General features: G+C 42.3%; 2 protein-coding genes across 4 annotated transcripts in view; one reads left to right on the forward strand and one right to left on the reverse strand.

The window, feature by feature from the left end:
* Positions 1–836: 836 nt before the first annotated feature.
* On the reverse strand, positions 837–5202 carry atp6v1g1.L (ATPase, H+ transporting, lysosomal 13kDa, V1 subunit G1 L homeolog). Its single transcript, XM_041573245.1, has 3 exons — positions 5028–5202; positions 3814–3914; positions 837–1122 (listed from the first exon to the last, which is right to left on the reverse strand). The coding sequence occupies exons 1-3, from the start codon at positions 5185–5187 to the stop codon at positions 949–951; spliced, it is 435 nt and encodes a 144-aa protein (XP_041429179.1). The 5' UTR covers positions 5188–5202; the 3' UTR covers positions 837–948.
* A 12523-nt stretch (positions 5203–17725) lies between these two features.
* The window catches only part of LOC108704469 (whirlin-like), a 38788-nt gene continuing 37780 nt past the window's right edge, over positions 17726–18733 (forward strand). The window contains exon 1 of one of the 3 annotated variants that reach the window (XM_041573175.1): positions 17726–18059. The gene's annotated coding sequence lies outside the window, so the exon portion shown is untranslated. The other 2 variants (XM_041573177.1, XM_041573176.1) reach the window with 2 other exon arrangements.

Raw genomic sequence — 18733 nt, forward strand, 5'->3', positions numbered from 1 at the left:
AGTTCTTCTTTAAGGTATGGAGATCCAAATTAAGCAAATATCCCTTACCCAGAAAAAGTCCAGAGACTTCTTATTAAAAGGACATTACAACAATAACAGATCACAGTAAGACAAACAGCAACAGAGAGTGTAAAACACTTTAATTCAGCAGGTGAAAAAAAAAAAAATAAGATTAAGTACAAACGGGTTCTACTGTATAAATTAAAACACAGTCCAACCCCCCCGCCTCAAGTGAACAGGAAATCCAAGGACAACAAAACTCTCTTTTACGCCCCCTTTAAAGGAACAGTTCAGTGTAAAAATAAAAAACTGGGTAAATAGATAGGCTGTGCAAAATAAAAAATGTTTCTAATATAGATAGTTAGCCAGAAATGTAATGTATAAAGGCTGGAGTGACTGGATGTGTAACATAATAGCCAGAACACTACTTCCTGCTTTTCAGCTCTCTAACTCTGAGTTAGTCAATAACTTGACCCTCAGCATGCAGCTCAGACTCAAAAGCAACAGTTATGACCCCCCCTTAAGTCACTGATTGGTTACTGCCTGGTAACCAATCAGTGGAAACCAAGAGAGCTGAAAAGCAGGAAGTAGTGTTCTGGCTATTATGTTACACATTCAGTCACTCCAGCCTTTATACATTACATTTCTGGCTAACTAACTATATTAGAAAAGATTTTATTTTGCATATCCTATTTATTTACCTAGTTTTTATTTTTACACTAAACTGTTCCTTTAACATACTAAACTGTAAAGTCTCTCTTTTAGTTTTTGCAAAGATTAGCCCCACTTATATGGTTTAGTGTGTAACCAGCTTCCCACACAGAGAACTACAGTGGCCACTCCCCCCATTACAAGAATTTGCATATTAGGTAAATTAATCTCTGAGAAAATGACTGGTATCAGTGTCTAAGAGCACAATAAATAGCATGATGCAAAATTTTTTCGCTTTTAGCCATTCACACGGTAGTTCAAATGGATTTCAGGCTTGATATCACACACAAAGGAAAGCAGGTTCTCCAGAACTGTCTCCCTGTTCTTTGCATAGTTCTGCTGGATGATTGACATCTTGTCAGTGGTCTCTTTTTCCACCTCATCTAAGCAGCTGCCGTGCGAGCCGAGAGCCTGCAGGAAAATAGCAGCCACGTCAGAAATGCTGAGCACTAAAAGGTGATGCAAAATGTCTGCCCTATGCTCCCTGTGTGTGCCATACTCTGCCTGCCCTATGCTCCCTGTGTGTGCCATACTCTGCCTGTCCTATGCTCCCTGTGTGTGCCATACTCTGCCTGCCCTATGCTCCCTGTGTGTGCCATACTCTGCCTGCCCTATGCTCCTTGTGTGTCATACTCTGCCTGCCCTATGCTCCCTGTGTGTGCCATACTCTGCCTGCCCTATGCTCTCTGTGTGTACCATACTCTGCCTGCCCTATGCTCCCTGTGTGTGCCATACTCTGCCTGCCCTATGCTCCTTGTGTGTGCCATACTCTGCCTGCCCTATGCTCCCTGTGCGTCATACTCTGCCTGCCCTATGCTCCCTGTGTGCCATACTCTGCCTGTCCTATGCTCCCTGTGTGTGCCATACTCTGCCTGCCCTATGCTCCCTGTGTGTGTCATACTCTGCCTGCCCTATGCTCCCTGTGTGTTCCATACTCTGCCTGCCCTATGCTCCCTGTGTGTGCCATACTCTGCCTGCCCTATGCTCTCTGTGTGTGTCATACTCTGCCTGCCCTATGCTCCCTGTGTGTTCCATGCTCTGCCTGCCTATGCTCTCTGTGTGTGCCATACTCTGCCTGCCCTATGCTCCGTGTGACATGAGCCTGGTAGGGTTTGTTAATAGTTTTGTAAATAGTTGTTAGGGGCCCATAAGGTGTTAAATCATGTGCTGATGCAGGGGAGGGGGGGGGAGGACATATGGATTTAAGGGTATGTTTAAATATGACTTAAATTCTTCACATAGGAGATGGGTATCCCTGCAGTGAGCACCAACCATTGGTTTTCTGGTGTGCTACCACAATTGATGTGGACGTGGTCTTGTGATAACATGGGTGTGGTTTAAAGTGGGTGTGGTTTAAAAACAAGTAGTGCTCCGCCCCTCAGCGCCAAAGGAGTTTGACAGCACCGGTCTATAGGAACAGCTTGTTCTGCAGAGTTTGCAGCCTGCTTCTAGAATTAGAAACAGTAAAAATAACTTTTTTAACTTCAATTCTAGTGGGATATGAAGTATGAAACTGAACGATTGGCAATACAAGACAGTTATTCTCTGCCTGCTTATGAGACAGCATGCACCTTGCCGTTCTGATGATACCATCATACATCCCCTTTTTTTTTAGCTTGCCTAGGGACATTCCCTCCCCCCACCTGAAAGTCACAGGACAGATCTTACTTCCCCTTTGTAGTAAATGATAGCTCAGTTGTAATGGCTTGCATTTGCAGCAGTGCAGCGTGGAAAGGCTAGAACAGGATTAATTAGAAGTGACAAAGCAAAAAGAACAAGCCGTTCCTTTTGGCTAAAGGCACACATAGAAGGCTAAAATATTTCATCAATTATCCATGATTGTAATGGGAACTTCCTGATACTGAATAAGTGAATATTGGCCTAAAAACAACAGCAACTATATGGACAATCAATCACTGGATTGTATTGGTTCTGCCCTAATGGCCTTCAGCTTCTCTTTGTGGGCAAAGGTTTTGCCTGCAGCTCTGACTTCTCTCTGCCCTGCAGGGTACAGGGCAAGCAAAGGGACATTATCAGTGGCCCCATGTCTGTTTTAACAGCCAAAAAAGACTGCCAACGAATGCCCTCTAAATCAAGTACAGGTATGGGACCGGTTATCCAGAATGCTCAGAACCTGGGGTTTTCCAGAGAACGGATCTTTCCATAATTTGGATCTTCATACCTTAAAGGAATAGTTCAGTGTGAAAATAAAAACTGTGTAAATAGATAGGCTATGCAAAATAAAAAATGTTTCTAATATAGTTAGTTAGCCAAAAATGTAATATATAAAGGCTGGAGTGAACAGATGTCTAATAAAACAGCCAGAATCCAACTTCCTGCTTTTCAGCTCTATAACTCTGAGTTAGTCAGCGACTTGAAGGGGGGCCACATGGTACATTTCTGTTCAGTGAGTTTGTAATTGATCCTCAGCATTCAGCTCAGATTCAAGAGCAACAGAAATGACCCATGTGGCCCCCCCTCAAGTCTCTGATTGGTTACTGCCTGGTAACCAGGGCAACCAGTCAGTGTAAACCAAGAGAGCTGAAAAGTAGTGCTCTGACTGACTTGTTATACATCAAATCACTCCAGCCTTTATACATTACATTTTTGGCTAACTAACTATATTAGAAACATTTTTTATTTTGCACAGCCTATCTATTTACCCAGTTTTTATTTTTACACTGAACAATTCCTTTAAGTCTACTAGAAAATCATGTAAACATTAATTAAACCCAATAGGCTGGTTTTGCTTCCAAGGATTAATTAAGGATTAATTATTTCTTAGTTGGGATCAAGTACAAGAAACGGTTTTATTATTATATGGTAAAAAGGAAATCATTTTTAAAAAGTGGATTATTTGGATCAAATGGAGTCGATGGGAGACGGCCTCTGTAATTCAGAGCTTTCCGCATAACGGGTTTCTGAATAACAGATCTCAAACCTGTACTTCTAGAAATGAAGTTATCGTGTAAAATTGTCCATAATGCTTGTATAACGTAACTGGTGCAAGCTATATATATATATATATATATATATATATATATATATATATATATATATATATATATATATCAGGAGCATGATATATGATCTAATACATACAGCAGCCTCTTTGGCTTTGAATTCTTTCTCTCGCTGAAGACGGTACTGCTCGATTTCAGCTTGGGCCTCCTCTTTAGCCTGTTTCAGGCGTCTGTTCTTTCCTAGTAAAAAATAAAAGAGGGTTAGTACAGGTAGGGGACCAGTTATCCAGAATGCTCTGGACCTGGGGGGGTTTCTGGATAATGGATCTTTCTGTAATTTTGTTTCTTCATACCTTAAGTCTACTAGAAAATCAATTAAACATTAAATAAACCCAATAGGCTGGTTTTGTTTCCAGTAATCAAATATTGAATATGGGAGATAGCCTTTCTTTAATCCAGAGCTTTCTGGATACCAGATCTTTCTGTAATTTGGATCTTCATCCCTTAAATCTACTAGAAAATCATGTAAACATGAAATAAACCCAATAGGCTGGTTTTGTTTCCAGTAATCAAATATTGAATATGGGAGATAGCCTTTCTTTAATCCAGAGCTTTCTGGATACCAGATCTTTCTGTAATTTGGATCTTCATCCCTTAAATCTACTAGAAAATCATGTAAACATGAAATAAACCCAATAGGCTGGTTTTGCTTCCAATAAGGATTAATTATATCTTAGTTGGGATCAAGTACAAGCGACTGTTTTATTATTACAGAGAAAATTGAGTCAATGGGAGTCGGCCTTTCCGTAATTTGGATAATTGGTTTCCGGATAATGGATCCCATACCTGCAAAAGGGGCTTTTTCCCTCAGAGGGCCCCAATTATTAACCCCCTGGTTAAGGTCTCTGGAAGTAAGTAGAATGGGGCACCAAGAGGGGAAAAAAGTATTGTAAACACATGACCATGCCCCATGTCTCCCCCCAAATCAGTCACGCCTTATTATACTGAAATCCCACCCATGATTGGCCCACATCCTGTCCACTCACCTGTCAGCTCCACTTATCTATCTCTTAGAAGCCTCTCTGCCATGGCAAACCAGGTGCATTTTGGGGCAATTGTAAAGTAGCTGGAAGCCAGTCCTGAACTACAGAGATTGCAAAGGCGGATATGGGAGGATTTATTACATTTTGGGAAAGGGATGGATACAACAGACTGTACCAAAGTGAAACTCAGAGGGGGAGAAGTGTCAGCATCCTGGTCTGACAGGGGAAGGCACAGACCAGACAGGGGTGGGATCACCCCCTACCCTACAAGTGTATCAGTCCTAGCAGCCATTATTAATATCACACTTACTTTTCCGCGCTTCCGCCACTCGCTCGGCTGCTCTCTTTTCCGCCTGCAGCAGTTGCTGGATTCCGGCTGATTGACTCGCCATGACAGCCCAGCCGGCACTACGGAACCTTCTCCGAACTCGCAGAGTCAGCTGACGTGTACACGTCACAAAACCCCGCATCACGTGAACACTCACTTCTAGGAACGCCCAGCACACGTCACATGATCTCCGGCCATATTATAATCATACAGTATATTGCTTGTGTATAACCAGTTCAGTAGTTTTACTGTGGATGCTGGGCCCACACAATGCAGCTTTATGTACAGCCAGTGTCAGCAGTACAGTACATTACTCACACATAGGGGTTTTGTGTAATATCAGGAGCAAACTTTGCTTCAATTCTTATCACCATAGCAACCTGTCAGTTCATCACAAGTGTATAAATGTATATATACATATTTAGGATGAGCTGGAGGCCTGAACTGAGAGTCAAAATAGGCCCTGACTTTCCAACAGAGACTCCAACAGCCCCTCCAGCCCACTAAATAGTGACAGTCTATGGAATCTTACAAGAGACCCTCAGGCATTTGCCAGAATCCACAGCTTGCCAGCCCAGGCTTGATGACCGGCATTATTGCTGAGTGTATATATATAACACGCAGGAGCCATGTATATCCTGTAATAATATTCTTATAATACACAAAAGCCATGAATATCTTGTAAATTATATCCTTATAAACGGTGAGTAGTGATGTAATTTCTGTCACATGACTCACTAAAATTTGTGTATTATAATTAATAAAGTACCCCCAGTTGTAAAATATGAGGATATTATAAGTTACTTCGGAGTTCCATGACCTGTATAAAAACACTCGGCCTTCGGCCTCGTGTTTTTATATGGTCATGAAACTCCTCGGTAACTTATAATATCCTTATATTTTACAAGAGGGGGTACTTTATTCACTATATAAACGGTGAGTTCTGATGTCATCGTTTAGAATTGGAGCTTAGTGATGTCATTACTGTCACATGACTGAAACCTGTATATTGTAATAAATAAAATAGCTCCTGTTGCAAAATATGAGGATATTAGAAGAAGGGATGCAACAAATCCACTATTTTGGATCCCCGAATCCTTCGCGAAAGATTCAGCTGAATCCTAATTTTCATATGCAAATTAGTAGGGATGCACAGAATCCAGGATTCGGTTCGGGATTCGGCCTTTTTCAGCAGGATTCAGATTCGGCCGAATCCTTCTGTCCGGCCGAACCAAATCCGAATCCTGATTTGCATATGCAAATTTGGGGCGGGGAGGGAAATTGCGTGACTTTTTGTCAGAAAACAAGGAAGTAAAAAATGTTTTCCCCTTCCCACCCCTAATTTGTATATGCAAATTAGTATTTGGATTCGGTTCGGTATTCCGGCAAATCTTTCGTGAAGGATTCGGGGGTTCGGCCGAATCCAAAAAAGTGGATTCAGTGCATACCTACAAATTAGCGGTGGGATGGGGAAAACCTTTTTTACTTCCTTGTTTTGTGACAAAAAAATGTCACGCATTTCCAGCCCTGCCCCTGATTTGCATATGCAAATTCAGATTCAGTTTGGCAGGGCAGAAGGATTTGGCAGAATCTGAATCCTGCTGAAAAAGGCCGAATCCTCGCCGAATCCCGAGCCAAATTCTGGATTCACCCTTGTCTATCTATATGGTCATGAAACTCCTCGGTAATTTATAATCTCCATATTTATTCACTATATCATCCCTCCCAACTGTCCTGTTTTTCACAGGATAGTCCCGATTTTGATAGCTCAACCTGCAGATTGTTACTGAAATATCCCGCCTTTCTCTTTGATCTCTTGCTCTGACCAGCCAGAAAAAGATACAAAGTTTCTAAAACTTAATTAGCGGAACTACCGTGGGAGAAGGGGGTGCGATTTGGCCAGGGCCCGCACCTACTCGCAGCCCCCTGGCAGCTCGCGCACCGCTGATTCCGGGTGGAAAATTGTGTACAGAGGGGGATGGGGGGCCCGGCTGCAAGTCCTGCACCAGGGCCCGTCCTCCTCTAGTTAGGCTACTGCAGAGAGCCCAGCATACATGGCAGGTGCACTTAGATACTTTTGTAACAATCAAAGATAAGCAAAGAAACAATGGTAACAGTTTGAGATAAGCAAAGAAGTAATTATAACAATTTAAGATAAGCAAAAAAAACAATTGTTTAATATAAGCAAGTCTCTTAGGAAACTGTGACTTGCAGCTTAAAGGGCAATTCACCTTCATTAGCAAAATTGTAATAACACAAAAACCTCATAAATGTGTTCAAACTTTCATAACCTGCCAAATTTTGTAAAATTAACATGGAAATAATTTTTTTGGGGAGATTTCAGATTTTGGGCTCGGTCACCTGGTTTCCCGTCACTCTTAACCATTCCCCTGATTTCTGATGATTTTCCGGGATTTTGGACGATTTGCAGGCAAAAACGTAACGTTCGCATGCGCAGAACATTTCGGTGACGTCAGCGGAGCGATGTGCACATGTGCAGCGCACAGCACGAAATCCATGGCTTCAGGAGAGGTTGTGCACATACACGTGACATCAATTCCGTTGACGTTACTTCTGGCCCGGGAAAATTTTGGAAACATGCTCACACAGGTCTCCCGAAAACCAGGTTTTGAAAGTCGACAGCTATGCATTTCTGTGTGTGTGAAGTTGTTTGGGCCTCTGAGTACTCGAAATGCCAGGGCCTATTTTGGATCTCAGTCTGGACCTGCGGGGGCCCCATGGGGCACTGACTGATTAAATGTCTTATTTTACAAGTCAAGGGACTTTAAATCACTTTGCTGTGGGGCCCCCGAAACCAATAATTCTGATATAGCTATAATAACCTTGTGTGTAGCACGGAGTACCACGTAGAGTCAGGTATAAAAAATCCAATACTTTATTAATCCATTAAAATCAGTACAAAAATTTGCCTATAGTGCAAGGAACCATTACGCATGACGCATTTCGTAGCCCTTTCTCAAAAGCGTAATGGTTCCTACTCAATCAAGATTTTTAAATCCTAAAAGGTACCCTCTTATAAAATCATTAACCCTTGAACAACTACACTATACCATTAGGGCTCTTACACACGGGTGTTTTTTTTTTGCTGCGCTCCCCTGCGTTCTGCCTTTCATTCAGCCGCAGGGGAGCGTAGGAGTAAATGCACTCAATTATTGTCAAGGGGGCTTTTCTCAAACAGACGCATGTATGCACCGAATGCAGGTGAAATGCAACATGCTGCGTCCCACCTGCGTTTGGAGCTGACATGCATCTGTGTGAGTACAGCCCCCTTCACAATAATTAAGTGCATTTACTCCTGTGCTCCCCTGCGGCTGAACAGAAGAAGGAACGCAGGGGCACGCAGCAAAAAACGCCCGTGTGTAAGAGCCCTTAGGGTTAAAAGAAAAGCACGTAGGGTGCGTATCAAGAAATCATATACAATGTATCAATTAGTTAGACACCTCAAAAATACATTTAGTATCACAATGTTGCAATAGCTCAAATTCAGAATAATCAGCATTACAATGTTTCAATTTATTGGACATCTCAAAAAATACATTTAACGCCATAATGTTGCAGATAGTTCAAATCCAAAATTATAAGAAAGGATAAAGCAAAATATATACATAAAAAATATCAAAATTAATAGCTGTCACAACACAGCAAAAGGACACCAGTCTATCAATCTCAGGGACCCTATTCATATTTATTTTGATCCAGAGAAATGCTCTCATAGCTATCATCGGCTTTATTTGCTTTGAAACCATAATCGCAGGTTCACGAGGCGTTCTCAGGAAAAAAAATAGGAACTAATTTGTTCAATTGACTTGTGAGTGTAGCGCATTACATACAGTACATTTTCTGCTTTGGTGACTTATTCATCAAAATCTCCTGGAAACACATTCCCCTTTATCCTCTGACAATATACAGCAGTATTTATTGTGGTGAATGTATAAAAAAAAAAAAAAGGATAATTTTCTTCTCCGTATGATTAACATTTCTCCTGCGGGGAGGCAGAGCTCTTTAAAGTTGTCATTCAGCCGTTTTCCAAAGAGAACCGGAATTATAACAATAACCGCCTTTAGAGGTGTTCTAGTTCTAGAAGCATGGGCGCAACAGGGGGTAGGAGAGCGACAATAGCGAAGGCATTTGAGAGCCAAGGGATCTGCACAGAAACGAACTGGAGTGGTTTAACTATTAAACTATTTTTTTTTTATTCTGAAGAGTACAATCACTCAGTAATGGGAGTAAATAGCTTCCTTGTGATTGAATAAGGGTATGTTTTAAGAACTAGCATCAATCCAGATGAACAAAACAGGCATGTATGGTCATGTAGCTGAAGTGATGTAATGGACCCCACAGCAAAATCATTTGGATTTTGAGTTCTTGAGGATGATGACCTGTTTTTTTTTTTTTTAGATATGTGCTGCTATTAACCGCCTAGTGGGTTCTTGGGCATCATAGCAGTGATAATTGTCTGACTCTTGGGTGCTCTATCAGGGTGATTACTACAAATATGTACCATTATTGCATATTTTTCAGCAATTTCCCACTTTCCTGTGAGCTAGAAATCATATGGGAAGTAGAATGCTGTGTGTGCTCTTATCCTGAGACAGAGAAGGACTCTATAGAGCAGTGATCCCCAACCAGTAGCTTGGGAGCAACATGTTGCTCTTCGACCCCTTGGTTGTTGCTCGCAGTGGCCTCAAAGCAGCTGCTTCTTTTTGTATTTCTGGCTTAAAGACAAGCTTTAGTTGCATAAAAAACATGTATACTGTCAAACAGTGCCTTCTGTTGGCTGCAAGTACACATAGGAGCTACCAATACCCAATCACAGCCCTTATTTGGAAGCCCTGGGAACTTTTTGCATGTTTTTGTTGTTCTCCAAAATTATTTTATAATTCAGTGTGGCTCATAGGCTAAAAAAAGGTTGGGGGGCCCCTGCTATAGAGGCACATTCCTTTATGAAATTTCCTCTGGGACCAGCAATTGGTCATTGTCTGCTTTCTAATGAAATAAGTGAAAGTTGTCAGTTCTAAAATTGTGTCGTCTACACTAGAAAGCCCATGTGACACCTACCTGCACACTTGACAGTTTGCAATAGTCAGATGCATCTTGGTGGGCCTTTAGGAGAGAAACTTTAGGAGAGAAATGCTTTCTGGCAGGTTGCTGTTTTTCCTTCTCAATGTAACTGAATGTGTCTCAGTGGGACCTGGATTTTACTATTGAGTGTTGTTCTTAGATCTACCAGGCAGCTGTTATCTTGTGTTAGGGAGGTGCTATCTGGTTACCTTCCCATTGTTCTTTTGTTTGGCTGCTGGGGGGAAAAAGGGAGGGGGGTGATATCACTCCAACTTGCAGTACAGCAGTAAAGAGTGATTGAAGTTTATCAGAGCACAAGTCACATGACTTGGGGCAGCTGGGAAATTGACAATATGTCGAGCCCCATGTCAGTTTTCAAAATTGAATATAAAAAAATCTGTTTGCTCTTTTGAGAAACAGATTTCAGTGCAGAATTCTGCTGGAGCAGCACTATTAACTGATTTATTTTGAAATGGTTTTTTTTCCCATGACAGTATCCCTTTAAAGGAGACATTTTGAGTAAGAAATAAGAACGTACCAGTGCATTATTATTATTTGAATATAGAAGAATTGTGCTTAAAAAAGTAGTTTTTCAGGCTAATTTATTGAATATTTCTGCAAAAACCCTAATAATTCCTCATTTCTCCTGCTCCCTGAATTCCCAGGCTGTACAGGGGAGCCAGCAGGTATCAGCTCACTGTATTGTGGGGCAGGAACCAATCAGCAACTAGCAGGACCTGATAGGGAACTGAAGCCTGTGTGACTGCAGGGCTGTGATTGGCTGTCAACCTCCTACTGTGCTTCTAGCAGGGACCATAAAGACACGCCCAGGACATGGACCAGTAAACATCTATAGGGAGCTCTAATGAAGGGGCTATTTTTAAAGATAATCTTAATTTTAACACCATGTAAGAGCAACACCATATATTACTCATAATTGCCTACAAAGTTAGGGTTTTTTCATTTATCCTATATGTCTCCTTTAATGGTAAATATGCCGTACAGCAGAGATCTAGATAGACAGATAGACAGACAGACAGACAGACAGATAGATAGATAGATAGATGATGGATAGATGGATATAGATAGATAGATAGATAGATAGAAGGTCACTTTTTATTTATGTAGCAGTCGATTGAGAATGGCCAACATGTGTGCAACCACCTAGAACCCTACATACAGTAACTAGATGTTATTGGGCCCCACAGCAAAATTAATTTTAGGGCCCCTGCCATGTCCTGTTTTACCAGTAGATGTTGAAATTGAGCATTATTTGGGTCTCATGGGGCACTCTATATCTCATGGGCGCCTCTGCAGCCGCAGGGTCTGCCTCCTCTGTAGTTGTGCCCATGCCTACATATTAAGTACAACATTCCAGTTGGTTGCACACAAAGCCTAGAGATGTTAACTCGTTGCATGCTGGGCTAAGCAAGAAAAGCAGTTGGCAGATAGGATGGGTCTGGCTTGCTAAAGGTGGGCATAGACGTAAAGATCCGCTCATTTGACAACATCGCCAAACGAGCGGATCTTTCCCCGATATGCCATTAACGAGCATGGCTATATCGGGGGTAATCTGATCGTTCGGGCGTATGGCCGAACGATCCGATTACGATGTACCGTGGGCTCCGGCGGGAACGGTCGGGTCAAAATCAAACCTGACCGATCGATGAAACGGCTGATCTCCGCCGGACGAAAGATGTCGGCACACGCCACACACGATCCGAAAATCGTATGAATCCTCGATTCGTACGATAAGATCTGTGTGTCTATGGCCAGCTTAAGTCATGTATAAATGTATCTAGGTGTACCTTGCATTATTTTTGTGTAGCAGAGCCGGCAGAGTGTTTCCTAAAATAGCTGGACAGTCTTGTGACCTGTGGAAAATCTGCATATTGCAGTGCCATTTTTATGACCTCTCTGCTGCCTTCAAGGGCATACGAATCTCCCAACATCTTATATACAAAAATGACTCTCCTGTGGACGAAATGACACTGAGATCCGTTTTGCTAATAGCCCTGCTTAAGGTGGAGGGGGGGGGATGAATTTCTGGGGTATAATTAGCAATGTTCTGCAAAGCAATCTTTAATCTCGTCACTAAATGGTTTCCTGCAAAAGGCTACCATCGTCTTAATTGAATATAATCCCTGCTCTGTTGGTTTCTGCAGAGGAGCCTCAGAGAGTTGGGGAGACGAGACAAGATATTGCGACACACACAAGAGTGATGTGAAGATGCACTTAGGTAAGTCTCATATTAACACAGCATTAATTGGATTGCTGATAGGGGATCATGATTGGCAGGAAATACAGATGCCACTGGACACATAAATTACATTTGAAGATGGAAGCCGTCGATGTAAGATCTGTTAGTGAAAAAGAGTGTCCTGGAAGAACCAACCTTATCAGAAGTCACCTTTCTGCCTTTATTAACAAAGGAATTGTTCCTAAACTCTGTTATAGTGCATAGAATTTATAGACATTTAGTTGTTGGGAGTTGTATCACGGTGGCAACTGGAGGCCACAGGTTTGTCAGTTGTAGAAGAATGGTAGAAGAAAGTAGTACAATAATTTTTTAGGCGGGCCGAACCCAACCAACTGTTGGGTAAAGAAAACATTTATTTAGCAGATTGAGTGTGGGTGGTGAGCCTGACTCTGGACTGGAGCCATCAACCCGAACCCAGCTACCCCATCATTCCTCCTTCTGCCCCTCTGTTTACTTATACACTACTCCGGTGATAAGGGATAACGGCACAGTTTGGGAATTGTAGAATACTTGAATACTGAGAATACGCTTAAGTATTAGTCACCTGAAATGGCAGACCTAATGCCATCCTACTACACCCTCTATTTACCTCTCCTGCTCTCCTGGACAGGGGTGGGAAGATTTCTAAATATTCAGAAACCAATGCTTTTTAGTGCAAACAGTAATGAAGGTTGTTTGAGTTTTCTGAAGTTTCCCCCATCTGTTGATTATTTTATGTTCTGCATGGTCAGGCCTGTGCCTGAACTACAGATTTATTGGCAGCTGCCAACTCTTAAGGCGCCATTCACAGGCCGGTCCTCTTTGGTATCCAGCCAGCTGGCCCATGGGTTGAATGGACGGATACCATTAGAGGGACCATACAATTAGTTCTAATAGTTTAGGGAGAAAGCTACAATAATAGGAAGGCTGGAACTGAAGAGGAACTACATATCATCTACTGATACACAATACATTGGCAGATATAGTATACTGGAGGATACTATTCCCAGAATTGATCAGTATACATGGATATCAGTTAGGATTGGCACTCGTTATACGTGTAGTGAACCTCATACTTGTCAAGGGTGAGGTTAGGCGGTGGAAAGGTGAGTTCTTCAGGCAAGAACTGGCTGTGCCCATGGGACACAGAAAGGGAAAGGGCAGGAACAGGGTGATGAGGGTGTAGTCTCTCTCAGGGTGGAACGGGTGCAAAACGGAACAGGACAGAGTGGGTGTAGATCAGGACAGGATGGAGCGGGAGTAGTAGAGTCTTGAGCAGGAGGACTGGAGCAGGAACAGTAGGGCAAGGCAAAGCAAGATTCAGGAAAGTACCACAATAGTTGTTGATTATCAAAAGTACAAAAATATTTATTTGGACATAGTAAAAAAAACGGACTAACGCATTTAGGCTAATGGGCACACTCCGGTACAGCTCTTATATAGGGGTGTGACCAATCAGAACAACATACATCACAGCCAATCACCAAAGTGGGGAGCCAATTTACCAATTTGAATACCTATTTACAAACAGACAATGGGTTACAAAAAAACTTGCATCAAAAACAAAAGAAATTATTAACTATATAACTATATAACACAAGCAGACAAGATTCAGGAAAGGACAAGGAAAGATTTAAGGCAATGAGTGAAGTACAAGGTATAAGGCAAGGCAGGTTTAAGGCAGGAGCAGGAAAACGCGAGACATGGTCAAGCCACAGTGCTAGACCAATGCTCAGGCATCAAGGGTGAGGAGGGCTGGCCTTATATAGGGCAGGGTCAGCCCTGATTGGCTGATCCCATCCACCAATCAGGATGTTGGGGAAAGATAGGACCCAGCAGAAGTATAAATAGAAACTTGCTGGCTGCTCCCCTGGCCTGGTGCTTAGAGTGAGCAGTAAATAACCAGGAGGTCCTAGGAACAAACCCCAGCAGAGCCTGACAGTACTGTATGTTGACAAAGTTGAAACTGTGTAAAATCATGAAAAAAGTGCAAATTTTTTCTTGGTGTTTAGTGCTTTTAGTTTAAATTGTTTGGCCTCTTTTGTTGGTATGCACGGGATGGTCTCTTACGTCTTGCCTCTCCATATTTAACCCTTTACAGTCAGCCTTGCTACTGCTCAGGGATTCAGTTCAATGTCAGTAGGCTTCCCAAATTTGTAAAGCAATTGATAAGCTCAATTATGCTACCTTAAAGGAGAAGAAAAGCCTAACTAAAGAAGTAGGCTGGAAATGTTGTACATTATGTTTTGTGCTTCTGTACCAGCCCACAGCAGTAAAGTTCTGTGTCTCCAAAGATGCCCCAGTAGCTCCCCATCTTCTTTTCTTCTGATTCACTTCACATGCTCTGTGTTGCTGTCACTTACTGAGTTTAGGGAGCCACTCACAATATACAGTACACATAGAATAGAAATGTCACAAGGCTGATTATTAATTAATACAGATAATTACTTCATGGCAGCACAGAAACTAGTGCAATTAGCATCAGAATTTAATAATCAGCCCTGTAGCATCAGCTTATATTACAGGGGAAGCTAATTTTCTGCTGGATAATTAGTGACGAGCCCTAAGCTTAGCTTCTCAACAGCTGCTCAGAGCCCACTGAGCATGTGAGTGTCACAGACACTTTCCAAGATGGTGACCCCCTGTGACAAGTTTGAAGTCCTGGATCATTGCTGCTATTGACAAGCTGAAACTTTAGGTTGGTGCAATAAGCAGCATGTAAAATATGACATTTTTCAGCCATATTTATTTTTAGGGTTTTGTTCTCCTTTAAGCTGGCATGCATTCATTCTAATCAATAAACAGCCATGATATAGTAAAAGGAGGGGGTGGGGGCTTGTCCAACATATGGAAGGCACCTGCAATGTATAGAAAGACTATTCCAGAAACTGTCCAATCAACTTCCCTTATCAGCTTTGCATGGCGCTGTCCAATTAGATAGAACTGGAACCCAAAGCTATGCAGAAACCCTTTCCTTCCAGTGATGGTTTAAATATAGTTTTTCTAATTTTTTCTACCCCTGTAACCTGAACAAACCTCTGGGCAGGAAGAGAGAGTAAAGAGAGGAATAAAATGGGTATGTAATGGAAAACCGATGATAAGGATGAGAATGGCTATACTGTAATCAGTTAGTTACCAGCGGCTGAGCAAATGGTCAATGGATAACAGGCCACATTATCTACCCTCCAACCTGCACTCAGTTCAAGCAATCTGTCGCACCAGCCTTCCAAGGAGAAATAATTACCCCGTCAATCCTATCCCTTGCTGAGTGGTCTGTTCCATTCTTATGATTTAGAGCTGACCTTATCAAATGGGGCCAGCAATATATTTCTGCACCTTTCCTCGTAATCAATTCATGCCTGTCTTTATATGTAATATTCTTATAGGTAGCGCCGCATATTCCTGCTAGTGTATAATGTTAAAGAGAAAGTATACACACAGTGCTGATCTGCCATATTTGTTGTACTTTATGGTTTCCCATTAAAGAGGATGAATAGGTTGACGATTGCATATTTATATCTATTCAATGTATTTTAAGAAATAAAAAGATTCAGGTTAGCATATGTTAGTGTTTGTCTCATGTTTATTACATATAGGGTGGTTCTATAGCAGGTATTTTGAGTGCACAGGGATGCTGAAAACTACACAAGTGCCTTGAGGTTCCTACCCAGACAGGCTGTGTGAGTCAACTCAGAACATCTGACATAACCCCACAAGTGCATTAAAGCCTACAGGGAGATATAAATAAGGGGATTACTGCTGGGATTTAAGGTGGCCATAGATGTAACAATTACGATCTTTCTTGGAAAAGATCTTACCACGAAAGATCGTTCGTTTCAATGCACACGTGTAGAGCTGAATCGTCAGATATACAGATAGAAACTATAGAATTCTACCTGTATCTGACGATTCATTACTAACACTGGCTGATGTTTGGGTCCCTTCAAAGGCACCCAATCAAAATTATCCGTCCAGCCCGATCGACGAGCCGACCGATATCCAAGTCTTCTGCCGATATCGGTCGGCTCTTTTTCCACCATAGACGCAACGAATATCGGACGAAAATTAGTTTCGTACGATATTATCTGTGCGTCTATGGCCACTTTTACAGGTTGGAGCCTAACTGGCTATGGAACTGTTGCTCCCAGGTAAAAGGCCTGTTATGCATATAAACATTCAGTGCTATGCACCCAGAATAAAAGCAAGGGATCATCTTCACATTCAGGACAAGGTCAACGACTACTTTTTGTTTACAAGACTTTGGTTCCCCCTCCATAAATCCCCAGCATTCTCTCTGCCCAATCGGCATTTCATGGGGTACAACCAACTGTAACAAAAACCTGCACCTGGGCTTTTGCAAACGATGTGGAGCTTCAATGTACCAGAATTACACCTGGGCCAACCTATCCAATCCATTTTATTAATTAACTACTAAACAGACCATTAAGGGAAATGACAAACCATGCATCTAGGAGTGTTCAAGGGTGCAGAGCTTCAGTCCAAAATCCGACCAATGAAACTGTACCTTGCCATAGTATTGGAAAACTACTGAGCAGCTGCAAAGGAGAAACCAGAAACCCAGGGGGTTTCAAAGTTGCTGAGTTTGGTAATTTTCCTGAAACTGTGACTGGTTTACCAGTCAATACTGAATGCAGGTCTTCCTACCAATCCGACCAATAATTCCAAGATTTCTGGAGCCTTTGCAGCAATGGCATTTTCCAACAGTTTTAGCAGAGCTGTTCCCTTCTGGGTAGTTTTGTCCTCATGCTCCACCGAGTGGCAGAATGTAGAATCTATGGTGAAATCTGTCCATTTTGATTTGTCAAAAAATACACCCACTATTTTAGGACAGAAGTGTCCTCTGCCTCAGTGATGCTGGAATTGTGCAGAAAAAGCATTACAGGTAAAATACATGGTGATTGGTGCACAAAATTGTGCTTTGCACTCTTCACTTTGAGGGAACTTACTACTCCACAGATATAAATTATTGCCTGTTAGTGGCGGGTTACATTTACAACATGCTGCAGTTTCATTTACCACTTTCAGTTAAAATTGCTAGTCTGGACTGCATCAGATGCAGCAATCTGGTTGCTAGGGTCCACATTACCCTAGCAACCCTAACCAACCTCCCCTATTCATATTCCAGTCTATTATTCAAAATATGAATAGGAGAGGGCCTGAATAGAAAGATGAGCAATACAAAGTACATTTGTAGCTTTACAGAGCATTTGCTTTTTTAGAGGGGGTCTATGACGCCCATTTGAAAGCTGGAAAGAATCAGAAGAAAAATGCAGCAGCCTGTCAGTGCAGGGTTAATCACACTGTACCCTAGAGGGAGACCCATTCAGTGTAGCAGCCTGTCATTGCAGGGTTAAGCCCAGCGTACAGCAGGAGGTGATATCCTCAGCCTGTCAGAGCAGTGCAAATAGGAGCCGTGCATATGAGAGAGAGCGGTGCATATGAGAGAGAGCGGTGCATAGAAGAGAGAGCGGTGCAATGTATGCATCAGCCTTTTAGTTCAGGGCTAAGAACAGTGTAAAGCACTGGGCAGACTGTAATCTTAGGCTTAAGCACCGAGTACATTAGTGTTTTCTCCCTGGTCTCCAGGCAACGCTGACATTTCAGGGGAACGTCAGATCCGGGAGAGACTGAGATGCAGTAAGAGACACCTGTGACTGCTGACACCAGCCTAGGTAAGAGGAGCCGGGGGAACCTACATGAGGCCGGGGAAGAAATTGGAATCAGAGAACTTTCATCCTTAGGAGAGTGGGAGCTGAACTCAGGGGCATGAGTGTATGTTTAGTAGTGGGTGGTAAGTACAAAGGTATATATATGTGTGTGTTGGAAGTGTAAGGTGCCACTGACATCTGTGTTTAAATAAAAGAGACAGGCTAGGACATACAGAAGGCTAGGGGTATCTAGGAGACACAGAAAAAGAAAGGGTTTAAAGCTTCTGCAGATAAAGTGTCGGGCTGCATGCAAAGAGACAGTCTGAGGCTAAGGGGCACCTGTTAGACCACAGAGCGGCGAGACATACAGAGATAGTTCATTAGAGAAAGGCCAAAGTTAAAGGACTGGAGACATGCTAGAATTCAGAGAGACTTCTAGAAAACTTAAAGAAGCATAGTGGTAGAGGGACTCGCTAGAGACAGTAAGTCAATTCCCTGTTTGTGCAGGAGAGACTGCCGGGACCCTGAGACCAGATGAATCACCTTGACAAAGGAAGAAACCAGGTGATGGGGGAGGAAGTGCTCTGAAAAGAAGCAGAGAAATTTGTGATGATATCATAGATCAGGAACCAAGGACTTTCGAGCTGTACTAGAACATCAGGTGTAGTATAGCAATATACAAGGCATACATTCTCATG

The sequence above is a fragment of the Xenopus laevis genome, chromosome 8L (assembly GCF_017654675.1).
Source record: "Xenopus laevis strain J_2021 chromosome 8L, Xenopus_laevis_v10.1, whole genome shotgun sequence".
NCBI lineage: Eukaryota > Metazoa > Chordata > Amphibia > Anura > Pipidae > Xenopus > Xenopus laevis.